We start from the raw sequence: 20132 nt of genomic DNA on the forward strand, positions 1-20132 counted from the left end.
TAGAAAGCACTTGGGGAAGGCAGTTAAAAGGCTGATTTCTTGGCCCCACCTGGTGTTTCTGATCTCATCATTTTTAGTAGAGCTTCAGAATCTGTCTTTTAAGTAGGTACCATAATGTGATTCCCTTGCTGGAAGTTCAAAACACCATACTTGGAAGAACGCTGAAAATTTCAGGGTCATTCCCACCACCAATTTAGCAAAATAATATCATCATTCCATCTTCCCTTCATTTCTATCCTTCAGGCTGCAGGTTTGGAATCATTAAGGATATCTTTGAAGTTTGTATTAACCTGATATCACGGAGTACTAAGGTGCATTTGAGAGAGGTACACACTGTGATTTAGGGAAAGCCCTGGGGCTCCACACATCAGAAGAATTCATGATAGATCAACAGTACTTCTCTAGGTACACAGAAAAACAGGAAAGAGTTTCTGGATGGTAGATAAGGCACCTTCATGCTATGATTCACTGCTGCAGCTACTCTCTAAGCCTTCTGATGGCTAGCAAAATGCACATATGGGACATAATCTGAACATACATCCAAAGTTCACTTCTGTAAGCATTCACTTTTTACTTCAAGGGCACCTCTTGAATTTTATACTCAATCCATCTCTCATTTTCATCTCATATTTCATTACATATTAGGAGTAGGAAACACTTTTATTTTCTAGTCAAAGGCCATTTGAATATTATAATATTTGTAGGCTATATAAAATTATCACTACAGTCAGGCAGGCAACAGGTGAGGAACATATGTATCCTGTCTTGTACCAAATGATTTTATAGGCCCCAATCAGCTCACAGGCTGCACATTCCCCAACCTTGGCTGAAATAATAACCGATCACATATACATGTAGTACATTGTAGAGTATAATACATTGTCATCTGAACCTTCTGGTATAGTTGTAATGTTTTGGGTGCAAAAGCATACAATATCAAGTGAAAAGACCTGAGTTCAAATCCTAGCCCTGCCACTACTAACAACCTAATCTTAGAAATGTTAATCACATTTTCCAGGCCTAAGTTTCCTCAATCCAATTCAGTGAGGAGAATTATAAAACATCTAGAACTATGTCTAGAACTTAAGAAACCCACAATACCTTCTTTATATCTATATTTTAGTTTTTGTATGCAAAAAGAAATACTTTTCAAATTTTGCTCACATAGGGTTCTTAATGGCATGCATTAGAAATCAATCTAAGTGAACAAATACAACATGTATGAAAAGATTCTGTGTGGCTCAAAAAATTGCCAGGAATGCTTTAGCTACAGATACAGAAGATGGACTAGAACCCAGAGAAGCTACATAAAGATCTCAACCCAAGATTGGGCATGGTGGTACACGTCTGCAATCTCAGCTGAGTGGGAGGCAGAGATGGGAGGATCATAGTGCAAGGCCAGTTAATGCAAAAAAAAAAAAAAGTGAGATCCTATCTCACAAGACAAGTAATCCCAGCTATGTGGTAAGTAAAGAGAGCAATCCAAGGAAAGTCTTGGGCAAAAAAATTAAAACTTTACTTGAAAAAATAAAGCATAAATGCTGGAAGGGTATATGGCTCAGTGGTAGAATACTTGCTTAGCAAGCAAAAGGCCCTGAGTTCAAAACTCCACTAAAAACAAACACCTCAGAACATATGTGGTAGCTTAACCTCCTGCCAGATGGCCCCGGACACAGGTGCTGCTACCAGTCTGGTGGCCAAACTGATTCTCCACTGGCCCTGTTTCTAGAACTTCTTGTCCAGATTTTTAAAAACAAAACAATAACAAGGACAAAAAAAATCAACACCAAAACTGTGCACAAAAGATCAGCTTGGACATACCCAGGAACTTGGCCTGCACTCTAGCTGGGGTGGTCAAGAGGTGTCTCCAGACTTTCTGGCCTCTGTAGCTGGAATTGCTGGAAATGTGAAATGGAATTCAGGTGAATGACCACTGTCCAAGGACTCTTCACTATTTCAATACCATGTGGCAATGCGCCACACCTGTTAACTCTTTGTTGTTGTGGGGTTCTTTTGGGAACTCCCCTCAAGCCTAGTCACCTGTTTTCAAAGTCTAGTTTAGACATTTCTGTTCTTTATTACCCTCTTCTACCGGGAATGCCTGCTCCTGACACTTTCCCAACACCACTCCTGGAACTCCATTTCTCAAGGCTAACTTACTCTTTCCTCCGTTCCTCAGGCACTTTTCCTCCATGACCACATCTGCTAGAAATTATAATGAATGGGTCATGTCTCTAGTGGTCTGACCTTCCTCCCTCTCTTGAACCCAAGATGAGGCTTGTTTTACTTCTCCTGGAGCCGTGCTTCCAATAGGGCCTGAATCCATTCATCAAACTAACCAGATATTTCTCAGTTGTTGTTCTTTACTCTTTTACCACATTGGTGATTCCTGTTATAGACAGAGGGGTAACTCCATTCAGAAAAAAAAAAAAAAAGTTAGGAATAGTCCACTTGAATCTGGAAAGTGTACAATGTCAGGCAAGATTATTATTTTTTCGTTCTAGTTGTATATATTTCCTATTCAAGAGGCTGTATGTCCTTTTCCATCACATCAGGCTTTGGCAGGAAAAAGTTGTGAGACAGGATTCTACCTTCTCCAGTTCTGGTGGGCCTCCTGCTTCCTTGCACTGTCACAAAAAAGAAAAAATAGAGAAAGAGAGAACCAGACACAGAGGCGGGGGACAGCCAAAGTAAACACCCCTGCCCACAGAGCTCAGGCCAGGTGAACGAAGTCCCACCCGAAGCTTTGCTAAGTCCTCCCCGGCTGCAGTGGCCCTTTCTGGGGGTGCAGGTGCAGGCATTCCAGCTTGCTGGCTTCGCTGGGAGAAGCCCAACGTTGCCCAACCCCCGCGCCGCTCCTCCCCGCCCCGTCCACCCGCCCGCCCTGGTCGCCCACCCGCCCGGCCCCTGGCCCCTGGCCCGGCCCGGGTGAATTTCGTCCTCTGCGCTGACCTCGGGGCCGCGAGGGGCCGGCACGTGACCGAGAAACTTTGGCAGCGAGGCGGCGGGCGGAGGCGCGGGAGGCGGCACATTCCCGGCGGCCGAGCTCCCCCGCGCGGCGGGCTCTGCGGCGGGGAGGCGCTCGCCCCGCGCCGCGCCGCGCCGCGCAGCCCCGGGCGTGCGGGTGCGCCAGCCGCCGGGAATGCGCCGCCGAGCGCCGCGCCGAGTGCGGAGCCCGCGGCAGCGCGCGTGCGGCAGGCGGCGGGGTGCAGCGCTTGGCCCCGCCTGCGCGGCCAGCCCGGCGGGCGGCGGCGCCCAGGGACGCCCCGGGCCCGCCACTTCCCGAGGCCCGCGCTTCGTGGCCGCCTGCGGCCGCCGGCTGCCCACTTTGCCCACTCCGAATCTGGATGGGAAGTTGGGGAAAATGGACAGGGTCGTGTTGGGGTGGATGGCTCTCTTCTGCCTAACAGGTAAGAGTCGCTTCCTTCCGAGATGAATAACTTTGTCTCTCTTCCTGTGGTGGTGGGATCCTCACCCTCTCCCTCCTTTTCCTTCTTGTTGACGGTCAAAGCTGCTCAGCGGGGCTGGTGGTACGTGGGAGAGGGGGCCGAGTGAGTGTGTGTGAGTGTGAGAGAGTGTGTGTATATGTGTGTGATGGGGGAGGCTGGCGAGAGAAGCCCCATTACACATGATGGAGATGCAGGTGTTTGACTCATTGTCGCTGTGAAGTGGTTCTTTAGAATATGCATCTCTCCCTCCATACAGCCGTTCATCTCATCCTGAGTCTATAATGTTCTAGGGCTTGAAAAAGCTGGCCTGAAAAAAAAAAAATCAAAGCTCGGAGGAGGGAACTGATTCATTAAGAGGACTGATTTCCTGGAGGCTGGACTAGGAGAGTGTCTCCCCAGTTCCTACCCAAGAGTAGCAGGAAGATGGCTTGGGTATTTTCTTTGGTTCCCGGAGGGCAAGGGGAGAGGGTAAGGAGATGGAGATTTAGGGCCTGGCTGGGTCTCCCAGAGCGGCCCCCATAGTGAAAGAAGAAAACCCTTTCAGATAGTTGAACTCCCCTCCCCCCCAGTGAAGGTAATTGGCAGAGAGGCTCAGAGGCACTGGCTCCTCCTAAACACTGGAATCACGGGTCTAGCTGGGCCCCGGTGTCCCCTTATCCCTTTTGGGACCTTTCTTTCCATCCTGCCAGGGCTAGGAAAAGCCCTTTTCCAAAACTAAGTCAGTTGCTGCTTAAGGAACAAGTGGGCTCCCATTCACAGAGCAGTCTTCTTGAGAAGGGCTTAGGAGGAGGAGGAGGAGGAGGGTTTAGATAGCTTGGATGTTGGTAGAAGCAACCATTTGAAGGGAGTTGGAGATATTGGAAGGAGGAAACAGGGTGTCAGAAAGGCCAGGAGAGGGGCAGAGACAGGAGTAAAGGGCAAGTAGCATCTAAAAGAAGTTTTGTCCCCTCTGATGGCACCTGTCGTGAGATCTGGAGTGGGGAAAAAAGTCAAATCACTAGGGAAAACCAGAATCAGCTTAAAATATCTAAGCCACATCCCTGAAAGAGGATAAGATATATTTAAGAGGAAAGGAAGGCAAATACTCTTATTTCCCTGAGTTTCAGAGTAAGATTATTGATTGCTTACAAGTCTTTTTCTACTTCAAATGAAAGATCCCTGACATCACTCTTGCCCCCTTGCTGGGTTTAGGCTGTGGGAAGCACACTCAGCAGAGTTAGCCTCTTATCTTGGCTGTTCTGAGTTCATCCCTCCCACGCTAGTCAAATATGAATCATCTCTAATTTCAGGGTTTGGCTGATCCATGCTTCCCCTCCCCACTCCTCGAGCCTCCCAGTGCCTTCCACTGCCATCCTCGCTGATTCAAATTCCCTGATTTGCCTCTATTTCTCAGTTATCTTCTCTGCCAGAGGAACTTAGCCTGTATCACAACCTCCCCCCAATCAGCCACATTTTAGGAAGGGTCCCAGATCAGAGCTACTTTTCTGGTCTCCCTGTCTCCCCCACCTTGCAGGTCTAATGAAAAAGAGCACTCTGGGACTTTTCAAGGAATAGGAGAACATATGGCTTCTTTTGATGGCTAACAGCTTCTTATGAAAAAGAAACCTTTCAGTGGAGGGGCCATAGGAAATCTAGTTTAGCCTCCTAGGTTTATAGAATTTAGAGCCCAGAGAAACAGTAAGTACAGTAGTGGTCCACTGGGGTGTATTCCAAGTCTCCCAGACCCCAGGTCAGTCTTATTTATGCTTCCAATTTTCCTTCCGGTTTCTTGTTGGAGGGTGTTTTGCTTTAATTTTATTTGGTGGGAGGTGATGCTTTGTCTGTGCCTTCTGTCATCTGTACCTGGAGAAGCTGCCTCTGCCTGGAAGCAGGCAACAGGTTACTTATCAGGGCTATCTCATCTGCCAGATGTCTGGGCTTCTTTTGCTCTGTAAGTGGGGCTGACTTCTGCAATGCCGCTGACCACCCCCTAGCATCATCCCTTCATCAGGTCCCTGCCTTCACAGGTGTGCAAGGAGAGGCTGCCTACCAGCCTTTGCAAAGTAGAGGAGCTAACAATGGCGGCTGGGGGGGTGGCGGGTTGAAAGAGAAGCAGCAGTCAAAGATGAGTTGCATTCAGACTCATTCCTCACAGAGAAACCATGCTAGGAAAGGTAAGAAATTTTAGTCAAGCCCAATCAATGAATTCCCACTTCGGGGGTGTAAGAAGGGGGAGGGAAAGGAAAAGACTGATTAAAAATGAGACAGAACCAAGAAACAAAAGCCCTACATTCATTCTCCTCCTTCCCTCCCCATTCTCTCTCCTTCTCCTTCCCTCCCTCCCTCTCTTTTTTTCTCCCTCCTCCCCTCTTTCTCCTCCCATCCACCCTCCCTGGTTTCTCTTCAACACAGGCTGAGTAATTTCTAATCAACACTTCAGTTCCCCCCCCCCTTCCCCTCAGGCAGCAGTAGCTCCTTCCTTGCCTTTCACTGCTGAAATTCTGTATTTCTACTTGCTATATATTTAGCCTCATGATTTTGTATTGTCATTATGTTGCTGCTTCCTGCAGTAGATTGGTTGGTTTCCTTGTTGTTTTGAATAAAATGTAATGCTTACCAGATGCTATTTTAGCAACAGGTGCCATCTAGCAATAAGACTTGAAGGAGGGCTTATTTGATCTTTGTTCCTGGATATGGGGGGTGTTTGGTCTTTTCCTGGCAGCAGAGGCTGTGAGAAACACTGAAACTGTGTTGCCATTCTTGGAACCCACTCTCTGAGCAAGAGATGGGTTTTCCTGGAGTATCTTTTGAGTGTCTCTGTGATGAAGATTGCTTGTTCTGTCAGCATTTCTTTTGGCACCCTTTCATTCATCTGTTTATCCATCTATTATACAGGCAAGATCTTGTGATTTTAAGCATGATGATAGGTGCTGAGGATAAAGGAAGAAAAGGCATACTCTTACCTGCAAAGCATTGTCAGTCTAGTCAGAGACTCAAACAAGTGTTTGGGTACTTTTGTTGTCGTGGTTGGTGGTCCTATCATTAGAACCACATTAGTACTATAGAAAATGAAGAGGCACAGTCAACACAAAGCAAGGATTCTGACCCAAACCAGCTCTGAAATTAATTCCCAGAAAGGGTAATAGCTGAGTTAAGACTTTTATTCCCACATAGTCAACGAGTTGCTACCAGTCTCAGGCATTGTGTTTGGTTTAAGAAGATGAGTAAACCACCACCATGGACTTCAGGGAGCCAGTCTGGTGATTGGAGACATCAGTGGAGAACTGTGGATGCACAATTGTGGAGTTTTAGAGTTGTATAAAAACAGCAAGAGAGCTGAACTAAGAATTGTGCTGTGCCTTGAAGGGGGTCCTAACCCAGCCTTCAGGGGGCAAAGAGATATTAGAGAATGATTGTTTCCTGGACTAGTTTGCATTCAGGTGGCCATCTGGTGATGGTGTGGTGATAGTGGGTATGGAGAATTAGAGTGCTGTTTGTTCTGGAGAAGGAAGAGCTGCTGTTAACTACTGCAGCCACCTTGACTCCCTTTATTATCTCCTTTCCTGTTCTGAATAGCTTCCGATTTCTCTCCCTTCTTTGTTCTGTTTTCCAGCACAAAATGACCTTGTTCATACCGGACCATCTTCTTTCATGTTTTTTTTTTTTTTTTGGTCGGTCATGGGGCTTGAACTCTAGGCCTGGGCACTCTCCCTCAGCTCTTCAGCTCAAGGCGAGCGCTCTACCACTTGAGCCACAGTGCCACTTCCAGTTTTCTAGTGGTTTATTGGAGATAAGAGTCTTACAGACTTTTCTGTCTGGGCTGGCTTTGAACTATGATCCTCAGATCTCAGGCTCCTGAGTATCTAGGATTACAGGCTTGAGCCACCAGTGCCCAGCTTCATATGTGTGTGTGTGTGTGTGTGTGTGTGTGTGTGTGTGTGTGTTTTAATCACAACCTTCTCTATATCCACTATTGCCCTGTCTAGATGCTTCTCTCTGAACTAGGAGCAGAAGGTTGTTTCAGTATCCTCATCACTCTTTACAATTTGGATAAGTGCTTCTGCTGGTTCCTATATACAGACTTGAGTACTGGTACTGGTGGTCTTAGGGTAAGCACTAAGAACTATGTTAGAAACCTTAGTTTAAGTACTTAGTGCTTGGTCTAAAATTATATTATTAGAATGAGGACTTGGTCAGTGGATAGGTCCTTGACCTAGGAGGTGAGGGTTGGGTTAAAGTCCCAGCATTTCCATAAAGAACTGTACAGCATGGGCAGGGTTGTATTGGATAATCTGTTGAATGAGATGATTTCCAAGGTTACTTTCAAGCTCTGAAATTCTGAGTCTCAATTTTTTTCCCTCCATTTAATTTTGATGAGCTGTATGTCAAAGCTCAAGTGGCAGGCTCATTCTTCCTTTTATAATTCACTCTGTGAAGGAAACTGAGGGAACCTCAGGTGTCTTCAGCTTTTTAAAATCTCAATTAATAATTCAAATAAAAAACACTCTTGGAATAAATTTTCAGAAGAACCAATAGAATAGCATCGCTGTCCGTTGGGCTGTCCATAGGGTCCTCTCTGAACAATTACTTGTGCTCATACTGAGGACTGTTGGAACAAGACAAGAATTTGGGACCAGTTGGGTCAAATTCTCTAGCCAATATGGATCTGGAATGTCACTTCTCGTCTCTAGAATAATTACCTCTTTACTCCTTTTAGCTCTTTAATTTCCTTTTTATCAGGAGTATTAAGAAAGTTATGACACATGATAGCTATTGTTCTTACTTATTTTCATGTTACAATGTTTTTTGCTAGGTTAGATGGATTTCCTATACATTATCCCATTTGCTGGTATTGTCAACTTTTATGTAAGATCAAGATTCAGAGGACATGAGTGATATGTCCAAGTTTATGGTATTTTATTGATTAAAAATGTAAAGATGAGCATGTTACCTTAATATGACTTGGTTATTCCAAGTGACTGAATCCAAGAGAAACATTATTTTTCTGGTAAAGGTGGATCAAAATAGAACTCCTGACTTCAGCATATATGATGTCTGTTATTGAGCCTTGGGCATTGAGGATGAGTCCATAAAACTCAGAAATGAGGCAGAGAAAAGTGAGAAAGATTGGCTGCTAGTAACCCCTAATTAAGTCCTGAGGTAGATGGAACAGGAGGAATATTCCAGCAAGGCACAGGAGGTCAGAGGCTCTACCCCAGGGACAGAATATATGCTGCTGGTTATTTGGAGCTGGGGGCTGGTGCTATGCACCCAGGATAGGCCTACTGCATATGCATGCTTAAAAATCTTCATTGCTGAGATAGTTTTTGGCTCTCTGAAAATGAAAGAAGGCATTTTGGATAGCTAGAGTTCTTTATGGGCCAAGAAACAAGGAAGAACTCAGAAGAACTCAGAAGAACATGCTGCTTCCTTTGTTCCCCTTTAGCATCTGGAGCCTACAGGAAATAGCACTGTGAATTAGGGAGTGAGACCCTAACAGTCTGCAGGGACCTGCACATCACTCCTCCAGTGCCCTGGGCTCACCAGGAACCAAGCAGACAATGGGATGGGGGCTAGGTTTTAATTGGATTTGAATGGTAGCTTAATGTTTTACCTTATTTCCACCGGCTAACATACCTTGTACTACTGGTACAGTACTTTGAAATTAAATAAATGAAAATAAAACTCCTATCACAATGTTTGACACACAGAAGTTTCCTTAATATGAGCCGAGACTAGGCGTATTGGTCAGCATTTCCATGCCATGTCAAGCAAGTCCCAAAATCTCAATAGCTTATTATTATAACAAATACTTAGCTCTTGCTTGTGGGTTTGCTTGTTTTGTGCCATTCCTGGGGCTTGAACTCAGGGCTGGGTTTCTTTGCTTAAGGCTAGCATTCTACCACTTGAGCCACAGCTCCACTTCCAGATTTTTATTGGATTTAATTGGAGATAAGAGTCTCACAGAGTTTCCTGCCTGGGCTAGCTTCAAACCCCAATTCTCAGATCTCAACTTCCTGAGTAGCTAGAATTGCAGGTGTGAGCCCCTGGGGCCCGACTCTTGCCTGTGTTTTGTTAGCCCTATAGGCAGCTGCAGGTAGCTGTGGACTGGCTAGCCTTGATGGATTTGGCTCAGTACTAATAGTCTTCTTGTTCCAAGACCCAGAATAGAAGAGCAGCTTCTATCTGGGCATATTGTTCCATAGTGAAGGGCAAATCTGGGAGGAGTGTGTTGGTAGAGGATACAGAAACAAACCATACAAGTACCTTGAAAGCTCCTGTTGGCACATATCTTATGGCATATCTACTCATCTACTTAGTGCATAGTCTGTGGAGTGGTAAGTATAAGCTGTCTACAGAGCCCATGGTAAGGGTAGAGAGAGAAGAAAGAATACAATCTGCCATCTGGGCTAAGTTATTCAACAGCTGTCAGCAAATCCTTACCATGTATCAGAATCTTCAGAAGCCTGCAGAATGGGGCTTACTATCAATGGCAGAGCTGGATGAATGAATAGGAAAATCTTAGGCAATGAGATATCATTCTGTGGGGTCCCGTGATTGTAATAAGAGAAGGAAGAAACTTCTAGAGGTAGTGATAGCTAAGCAAGTCCTAAAAGATAAAAACAGGAGTCCACAGAAGAGTGAAATGAAGGAGGGAAATATACAGAGGGAACAGAGTATACAAAGGCCACGAATCAAGCAAAGCTACAATGGTTTCTGTATGGTTGAAGCATGCATGCTGCAGAAGAAAAGCAAAGAGGGTTCATGTTGTGGTCCTGAAGGCTACAGAGGGTCTTTCAGAAGCCAGGGAAAGATATTGTCCTGATTATGGATACATTTTAAATGTATCATTTGGACCCAGTGCAGAGAATGGATTAGATATAGACAGGACTTGAAACAGAAGCCAAGAAAAGATCTTTCCTTACAGAAAGTAAAGCATGATACTCCAAGTAGAAGACCCTTGGAGAAAACAAGACAAGATATCCTAAGACTCTAACTCTACATAGTGGGTGGGGTAGGGCTGAGCCAGGCTGAAAGAAGTAGATACATTGAGCTAAGGGGAGGAGGGAGGTGAGGATTGGTTTGGTTGAATGTAAAGAAGTATCAAAGATGAATCCACATTTCTGTCTTGGGATCTCTAGGGATACCATTAATGGGCATGACTATAAAAGGGAAGGAACATGTAAGAGAAGACTATGAGGGTCCCCCCTTCCCTTCCCTCTTCTCCCCTTCTCCCTCTCCTCTCCCTTCCTTTCTCCCCTTCCTCCTTTCCCTTTCCTCCTTCCCTTTTTCCTCCCATCCCCTTCTTCCTCCCTCCTTTCCTTCTTTTCTCCTTTCATCTATCCTGCCTTTTCTGTGGAAAAAGGTGTTCTACTTTGGATCCACCTCTTTCCCTCCTTTCCTTTTTCTTCATTTTATTAAAGGATAAGCTTCTATATCTAAGAGACCCTAGAATGTAATAACTCAAAGGAAATGATTTCTCCTGCAGTAGTCCATATTTGTGGGGTTATGTCTACCAGTCCCACATATGGCTTCCCTGTCTACTGTGGTCATAGGCATTTCTCAGCAGGAGGAGCAAGAAGCAAGGTGATAGGTGACTGGTTCTCCCTTCCTGTTGTCCTAAATCTAGTCACATGGCCACAGTTAGCTGAAAGAGAATCCAGAAAATGTAATCCTTGGCTGGCTTGTCTAGCCACATTAATACCTGGGATGTTCTATTACTAAAATGGACAAGGAGATGGTTGTTTCTCCATCTTTAGCAGAGTAAAGAAGTAATTGCATAATATCCAGATGGAGAATAAAGTTTTGTATTTGATTCCTTAGCTCATGGAGATCTAGCTCTTGTCAGGAGGCCTAAACAAGAGATGCAGATAACCTGCCCATGTAATTGTAACCCTTCTGTACGGCATTTTCACAATTAAAAACAAAAGAAAAAAAAGAACAGAAAAAGAAAAAAAAAAGAAATACAGATAACCAGTTGATAAAAGTGACAGAAATTTTCTCTAGGAATATTTTTCTCTTTGCCAAACTATCATGGATGGTTGGTCTATCCCAGAAATCTGATCCACCTGCATGAACCAGGACAATATTCAAAGTACCTGTGCACTGCAGGATAAAGACTGACCTCTTTTAGCACTGCTTTGGTCCCATTGGGGCAGCATGCAAGCCAACTAGACATCACCCATGAGTTCATTTCAGATCTGTAGAAGAGGCAAATCAGATGGAAAGGAAATATGTTTCTGCCTTTTATCTATGCAGTGGTGGCAGAGAAAGCAAGGCTCAGCTGGGCACAGAAAATCTCTTGGTGCACCAGCACCAGAGTCAATGGCAGCAAATAATAACTAGGCCATGAGTAAAGCCACCTGGGCTAGGGCAGTACTGTACTGCTGTTTACCAAAGTCCTATGGGAAAGAGGAAACACTTGTGGGAGGCATACATACAAGAATTCTACCATGTTTTTCTTAAAATGGGTTGTCATCCTAACCCACATGTAGATCAAGGAATCTAGAACTGTGGTTATAAATGAGAGAAAACTGATTCTAGCTAACTTAAGCAGGAAACAAATTATTGGAAGAAAGATGATTAATTCACAGAACCAATGGTAAAGCTGGAGAAGAAGGCTCAGAAAATAGGGAGATACCATGGCAATGGCCCTTACTCTTAATAGAACCCTTAAATAAAACTCGAGTTTATAAGGAAGATGAATGGCTCTGTTTCTGGGATTAAGAATCATTCCAGATGCATTTTCTTAGTCATTAAACCTACCTAGGACAGAATTTCCCAAAATGCTTTGTACCAAACTTGCTGATGCTACTAAGGGATGCATAGCCTTTCTTCCTTGTTTGGACTTTGGATCAATCTCAGTAGAGAAGTATATGTACCTTCTGTTCATCAGCACTCAGAAAAACCTGCCTATTAGTTGTCTCTAAAAATGTCCTAGGATATTGTGATATGTTCAAATCTAAAAAACAATGAATTACTTAAGACTAACTCAAAGGCAGGACAAGAAAGTTTGTATTGTCATACTGAATAAAGACTATTTTAGTGCCAATATATGGGGAATCTGTGAGTTGTCAAATCCTGCTTCAGGGATTTGAAGAGTTAAGGGATGAGAGAGCTTTATAGAAAAATTCTGAAAATGCCTGTTTCCAATGATAATTTTCCATGACCTTTAGCAGCAGTCTTTGTTTCTTTAAAATGGGACTGTGCTTATCTATCTCAAAGATGTTGGCAGAAATAGCTTACAACTAGTGGGGGAAAGGAACTTGCTTTGAAAGAAATGAAAGTGCTAAAATAAGAACTGCTTTGCCTTAGAGTCTGCTTTTGTTATTCTTACAAGAACACAGCTCATCATATATAGAATCCTTTTCTTTATGTGAAAGTTGGGGCAGGACCTTGTTTTGCCACATGCAGGGAGACATTGTCTGTATTTGGAGCTGATCTCCCCTACCCTGTGAGGGGAACCTACTACTCCTGGAGACTAGCTGAGAGAGGGGCTGTTGCTCTGAGCTGTTGTTTGTCACCCTGCCTTCCTAAGTTGTTGTTCAGAATCCATTTTCTGCACTAAGGTCCACCTGCCAAGAAAAACCTCTCCGATTTACAGGCTCATGTGTTCATTCATTTGTTGATTCAATCAGCATTTTTTTGAGCTTTATCAGTGGCTTTGCTGTATATAGATGTACTAAATCCTGATCACTGCCCTTCAATACCTTATTGTTAAAAATCAAGTTTATATTAAATTTGTTAGGAGCTTGTCTTTAAAAAAATCAGTGTTTCCAGAACTTACCATAGTGTTTTAAAAATATAATTTTGGTTGAGTTAAAGAGGATAGTCAAAGGCAGATTTTTGGGGAGAGCAGGTCACATATGTGCATGAGTGTGCATGCACATGCACACACATACATTCACATGCACACACAAATATATATATGCAAATGTAGGAAGCCACCTATACCATGTAGTGCTTTCCTTCATTCAGGAATTCTTAAATTTTTATTTTTGTTTGCTTAGGTGGTCTAATTTTTACAAATGTAGTATACACAATCGAATCCTGCCCTTTATTTCAGAATTCTTGTTCTGTCTCTTGCTCCTTTTCCTAAGTTGGCCTTCTTTAATTTTCCAGAATTCCTGCTTTAATTTGGTGGATAAAGCACAGATTCTTTCTGCATCTCTGTATTTTTTCCTGTAACAACTTCAAAACTCAAATTCTGTAAGGTGTAATCAGTGCCAGGACTCAAGACTGCCAGCTCTTCTGTTGTACCAGCAATACTTTCCCCCCTGTCCTTTCAGTGTTTCTCTTTGATTCCAGGAACTCCTTCAGTTACATGTCCTTACATTTACCAGGTAAAGGGAAATACATATATGACATACTTATAGCCAACAGTGGGAAATATTTCACTGTGCATATGGCCACTCATGGAGAAGACTTTACATGCCATGTCAAGGCATTTGGAATAGACACTCAATGAGGCCTTAAAACAAGAAACTGATGGGATTGAGTAATAGGTATGCTAAAAAGAATACTTTAGAAAATCATGGAGAGTGGATTGGACTGGAAGTCAGGAGAACATTTAGGAGGCTATTGGAAACCTAGGTAGTAATGAAGACCTGTGTAAATTGATAGCTAAAAAGCTTTGGAGCCAATCAGCCTAAATTTGAGCTTGACTGTCACTACCCTAAGATATCATGTAGAATACATACTTTCTTTGAGCATCCTTTCTTCATCTGTAAAATGGATAATGATGCCCACTTTGTAGGAGTTTTGAGGGAATTAAGATGCTACCTGAGAAGTGCTTGGCGCAGTTTAACACATAGTAAGTGCAATGTCTTATAAGAGGAAATAGAAGCCCAATTTAAAGGAATGGGAGTGGGACTAGAATTTAGAATTAAGTCTGAAAGATATTTAGACTTAATGATGTACTGAATGTGGTCAAGAACAGACAGGAAATCAAGGTTAAGAGTTCTATCTGGGGCAAGAGAAGTGGATACTGGCAAAAGAGGAGGAGAAGAATGAGTTTATAAGCAAGAGTTGAGGTAGGAAAAAGGAGATAATGAAATTCAGACATGTTACACTTGGAAGTATTTGTTAAGTGTGTATGAGGCTTAAGAATTGAGACTCAGAGAAAAATGGTAATTGAAACAAGGATGAATAAGATTTTTTAGGCAAACACAAAAAACAGGCTAAAAAATTTTAATATTTATCTGACATTCAAAATTATAGTTATATATTCCTAATAATCTATATAGATTTCAGAATACAAAGTACTAAGTTAGCCAGGTACCAATGGTTCATGCCTGTAATCCTAGCTACTCAGAAGGCTGAGAACTAGAGAACTAAGCTTTGAAGCTAGCCCTGGCAAAAAAAAAAAAAAAAGACCATAAAATTCCATCTGTAATTAACTAGCAAATTGCCACACTGGAGATATGGTTCAAGTGGTAGAGCACCAGCCTTGAGTAAGTAAGCCAAGTGAGAGTGTGAGGCATTGAATTCAATCCCTCAAACTGGCAGAAAAGAAAAGCACTAGATTTTTGTAGTAGTAACTTGTAGAATAGAAAAATAAGAATTAAAATAACTCCTAGGCAGTAGAGCCGAGCTCAGGACATTAACCTCCCTTAATAATGGAGATGAGGGGGAAAATATCCCCAAATCAAACCTCATGTTCATGGCACACTGGCAATCCTTGCTCCCACGCATTAGCTGTTACTTCTGAAGAGCCTGAACAAAGGATCGAGCCCCCCTGTGAGAGGTGTTATTTGAAGTAGTGTGAAGAGCAGCATCCTTGTTTCAGATATGGGTAAGCCATACCTGAGGAGTGTAGGACATAAGTCCCAATACCAGGAGAAGGGGCTGGTTCAATGGGCCTCAAAAGAGTAGGTTAGAGTTCAGGGGAAGGCTTCAGTCCCAGTGGAGCAAATAGGTTGCAAATCAGTGAAAATAGTCAAAGGGAGGGTGAGGGGAAAATTCTGCTCAACCAGGATCTAGGAATAGAACTTGAGAGGAATTGTACATTTCATCTTCCTTTGTGAATGGGATTCTGATAAGCATGATCAGGATAGGCTTGAGATTCAGGAAGTATTGCTCTTACAGTTGAAAACCTCTGGAAAAGAGAAAGGAGTGGACATTTTTCAGTTGTACATCTTCACTCTTGTAATCCTTAAAAATCCAAAAAAATGACATTTACTTAGAATTCATGGTCCTCACTTCTCCAGCCATCCATCTCTCATTAGTATAGAGTCCCAATGCATGCACTTGTGTGTGCGCGTGCGCACACACATACATATATGTATATACATATACATACACACACACACACACTCATATATATTCTCTTCTGAACTACCAGGAGGCACACAAGCAATGTGCAATGATGAGTATACCCAAGCACTGTAACTGTCCCCGGCGGCGTTTCCTCCCCTCCCCCACTGCCCACACTGTCACTGTTGGACTCCTAAGGACATCTTGGTGTAGTTGCTGCCCATTCTGCCCTATTCACACTTACTATCTCATACCTGGATCTCTGTGCTTGCTTACATTTGGGTCCTTAGCTTCACAAAAGTCAGCAGACTGTTTTGACAACTGCAACAATAACAATACCAGCAACTGCATTTCTTGAGTGCTTGGTAGACAGATACTTGGTAGAGCATAAGTACTTCAGATAAAATGCCATTTATCCACCAAACAATCCAGTAAGATAGTTACTATTTGCTCATGTGGAAACTGAAATTCAAGAGTTGAGCAATTTGCCATATAGTTAGGAAGTGGCAGACTCTGCAGTTTAGGACTGACTCCAGACTTGGTGTTGTACAAATGCAAATATTTCTAGAACTTATTCTTTGGAGCTTGAGTTTCTGTGTATGCAATGCAAGAAGCTGAGAATTGACTTACCTCAATTAATAATTGATTAAGTGGGTCCAGTGGCTTGTGTGCTCAAATGGCTAATCTCACTAACAAAAATTAGAGCTGAAAAGAGGTGATTCTTGATCAAAATCAAATGAACAAAACCCCAAACCTAACTTATTCCCTCAAAAACATAAATAATTTAAACTTCCACAGCACTTTTGTGTAGTACCTGTCTCTCTGGCTGATTTTATTGTATTTTTTAGAAAGGCTAGAAACTATGATTTCCCAAGTAGAATCTCAGTTGGGAGCAGAACAGAAAGGTAGTGAGGTCAAGAACCCATCATCCCTAGGAACAGTGCCTGTGCTGGGCTATCCAACCTCAACCACTGCTAACTGAAGTCACTTCACCTCTCTGTTCCACTTTTTGTCTCCTGAAAAATAGAGGTGGGATTAAGGAGTTGGAAAATGGATGCACTATAACTTAGGGAAAGACTATAAAGAATTTACTTCCCTAACTTAACTATATAACTCAGGGAGAATGGAATTAGGCATGTAAATATATGGGGTGGAGGGGTGGAGTGGAACATGGGAACTGAACTTCCACATGGAATTATGCCCCTTCGTGGGATAATCTACATAAATATGCCTATAATCAAACTTGTAATTGGGGGTATGGTCATTGAATTTTAGGAGCTTCAGAACTGCAAAGGGATAGACAGGAAAGGTGTGGGGGGAGTAGTATTTGTATTTAAGATATACTCTTCCCCTATGTCAACACTCTTATACTGAATCCTACTCTCTGAAGGCCCAATGAGATAACATATGTTAATGGTAACACTCATAGGTGAGGAAAATGAATTTCAGGTTGCTGGAAAGACTTCTTAAGGCCTCACCACTAGAATGTGCCAGAAGATATTCAAAGCCCTGCCTACTTGGTGCCAATGTTACTTTACTATACTATGCTATCAATGACTCATCAACCAGTTTCCTTTGCTAAGTCCTAGAAATTCTCGTATTAATAAGTCATTCACTTTCTCATCCATTTACGTATTTACTCATAGGTAGCTACTGAACACTTGGTAGGTCTAAAACACTGTCAAATATTCTTGCTATGTTCACTTCCAAATTCCATATAGACAGCAGATACCTTTGTCTCCTAACAGTAATTAGAATCTGCTTTTTCATGACACTGGCCTGGAAATCAGGAGACAGGCATGCAATTATGCTATCTTTCCCTTGTCAAGGGTGCTTCATCAAGAGGCATTCAGAATGTCATTGGGGACTTACAGCAGGAGGCATTGAATGGAAAGTAGTCCTTTCTCCTCCCAGTTCAGGTCTGCAACAGTTCTAGGATAGAACCCTCAGCCTACTTGAAAGAGCTTCTTCATTTTATCTTCATATTCTGTTTTTTTTTCTGCCTCTCACTATAATTCTATTTCTGCTTCTAACAGAAGTTTCTAAGCTAGAAATGCTTAATTCTCTTATTCATCTGAGGAAGTTATATGTGCATTGCTTGGAATTTCTAGATCTTACAATTGAGCTCAGATTTGCCCCTTCTCTCTCAGACTCCCTTCGTCTCTCATTCACAGAAACTTTCCTCATTTTTGGTCACTCAGGTTAGATATTTTTACTCCTTGAATTTTTGATCTGGTTTTTAGACTTTCTTTTCTTCTTTTTATTACCCTTCAAAGCTTTTGAACTTAGTCTACTGCTTTTGATGTCAAATCCTCAATTTCTGTCAAAGACTTCTTTTCCCCTTTATCTCTGGCCCATTTGCTTGGTCACCAGTTAGAAGGGAAGTCACTTCCTCTTGAAGTCATACTTCCTGGCTTCATTTATTATGTAGCAAATATATGTAGAGTATTCATGAGTTTTATAAGGCAGGGCAGGAAAATATGTACCTTACCTAAAAATACATGAAAATAAATACTTGCAAAATGATGCTAGTGTCTACAACAAAATGCATGGTATACTGTGGGCACAAAGGAGGAAATGATGAACTGAGTGACTGGTAAAAGATAGCTTTATTTAAAAAAAAATCTTTGAAATGGATTTTGAAAGACAGAAAAGAGTTTCCTAAGGAATGAAATAGGAAAAGTATTTCAGAGACAGTGAATGTCATATACAAAGCCCTAGTTGCTTGATGTACTCACTGTGTAGTATTCAAATAGTAGTGCTCCAAGGAAGTAAGGCTTATGAAGACTAGATGATGGAATATTTGGATGCCTTGTCAAGGGGATGCTGGATTTTTTTTTCCGGTCATGGGGCTTGAACTCTGGGCCTGGGCGCTGTCCTTGAGCTCTTCAGCTCAGCCAAGCACCCTACCATTTGATCCACAGCACCACTTGCAGTTTTCTGGTGGTTAATTGGAGATAAGAGTCTCATAGGCTTTCCTTGCCTGGACCGACTTTGAACTGTGATCCTCAGATCTCAGCCTCTGAGTAGCTAGAATTACAGGCATGAGCCACCAGTGCCCAGCTGGGATGCTGATTTTATCCTGAAGGGTATGGAGGATCAGGGAAGACTTTTAAGAAAGAGCTGTAACAGTCAGAGTTTTAAAAGGATCAACTAAATCGTAACAAAGGGAATGTACAGGATGGCAAAGGATAAGAAGTGATTACAATATTATAAGCAACAAAGGAAGGCTTAAACAAAAGCAATGGCAGTATGATGGAACAGACTTGGTTTGAGTGGGAGAGCACTAGCCATTAGTGGAAAAAGCCAAGCAAGAAATATTAGATTCAAGCCCTTGCACCAGTGAAAGAGAGAGAAAAGGAGAAAGAGAGAGGGGGGAAGGAGAGAGGGAGAAAAGAATTAAATTACAGTATTAAGAGATAGAGTTGATTGGATATGGTGAATGAGGTAAGTTTCTGATCAAGGTAGCCAGATGAGCACTGATGACATTTGTTGAATGGAGAAGATAGGGGAGGAATAGTTTAGGGAGGTGCGGTTCAGGATAAGAATATTTGAGATATCACCTCACCCCAGTTAGAACGGCAAAAATCAAGAACTTTAACAACAACAGATGCTGGAGGGGATGTGGACAGAAAGGAACCTTACTTCATTGTTGGTGGGAATGTAAACTTGTTCAACCACTTTGGAAAGCAGTATGGAGGTTCCTCAAAAGACTTCACATAGAACTCCCCTATGACCCAGCAATCCCACTTTTGGGCATTTACCCAAATGTTTACAAACAAGACCACACAAAGCTACCAGCACAACAATGTTTATTGCAGCATTATTTACCATAGCTAAGATATGGAACCAACCCAGATGCCCTTCAGTAGATGAATGGATCAAGAAAATGTGGTATATATACACAATGGAATTCTGTGCCTCCATCAGAAAGAATGACATTGCCCCATTTGTTAGGAAATGGAAAAACTTGGAAAAAATTATATTAAGTGAAGTAAGCCAGGCCCAAAGAAACATAGGTCCCATGGTTTCCCTTATTTACAATATCTAGTATATGTATGAGTCAAGCGGAAAAGGTCAGATAATGTGATATCAGGAAAATGAACCCTTAGATATGTATTTTAATGTTTTTTCTTTCATGCATGTGTTTCTAACGCATTTATAAGATTATCTCTTTGTTGCTTTGTATGTCCCTCCCCCACAGTATAACCCCTGCTTTCACTATATTTGATGTCAGTATAACTTGAGGAGGAGATGGGGAAAAACCAGTTGTTTAAGGATACAGGTGGACCTGTTGCAACAATGAGAAGTACAAGTTGTCATGTCCAAAACGAGCTTTACAACGTCGGTGCGGGGGGGGGGGGGGGGGGAGGAGAAGGATTGGGATTGGGGGGGAGGGGGGAGGCTGGGAAGGGATGTGAAGGGTAAACCAAAGGAGGAGGCTGCAAT

The 20132-nt window shown here is 42.6% G+C and overlaps 1 protein-coding gene across 3 annotated transcripts in view; it reads left to right on the forward strand.

The window, feature by feature from the left end:
- Nucleotides 1–3269: 3269 nt before the first annotated feature.
- Nucleotides 3270–20132, forward strand: part of Ildr2 (immunoglobulin like domain containing receptor 2) — a 63503-nt gene continuing 46640 nt past the window's right edge. For all 3 annotated transcript variants that reach the window (XM_070034172.1, XM_070034174.1, XM_070034173.1), the window contains exon 1: nucleotides 3270–3410. In XM_070034172.1, the coding sequence (XP_069890273.1) occupies nucleotides 3365–3410 (46 nt within the window). In that variant the 5' untranslated portion in view covers nucleotides 3270–3364. The remainder of the gene's footprint in view (nucleotides 3411–20132) is intronic.

The sequence above is a fragment of the Dipodomys merriami genome, unplaced genomic scaffold (assembly GCF_024711535.1).
Source record: "Dipodomys merriami isolate MVZ:Mamm:240054 unplaced genomic scaffold, mDipMer1.0.p SCAF_24, whole genome shotgun sequence".
In the NCBI taxonomy this organism is placed as follows: Eukaryota; Metazoa; Chordata; class Mammalia; order Rodentia; family Heteromyidae; genus Dipodomys; species Dipodomys merriami.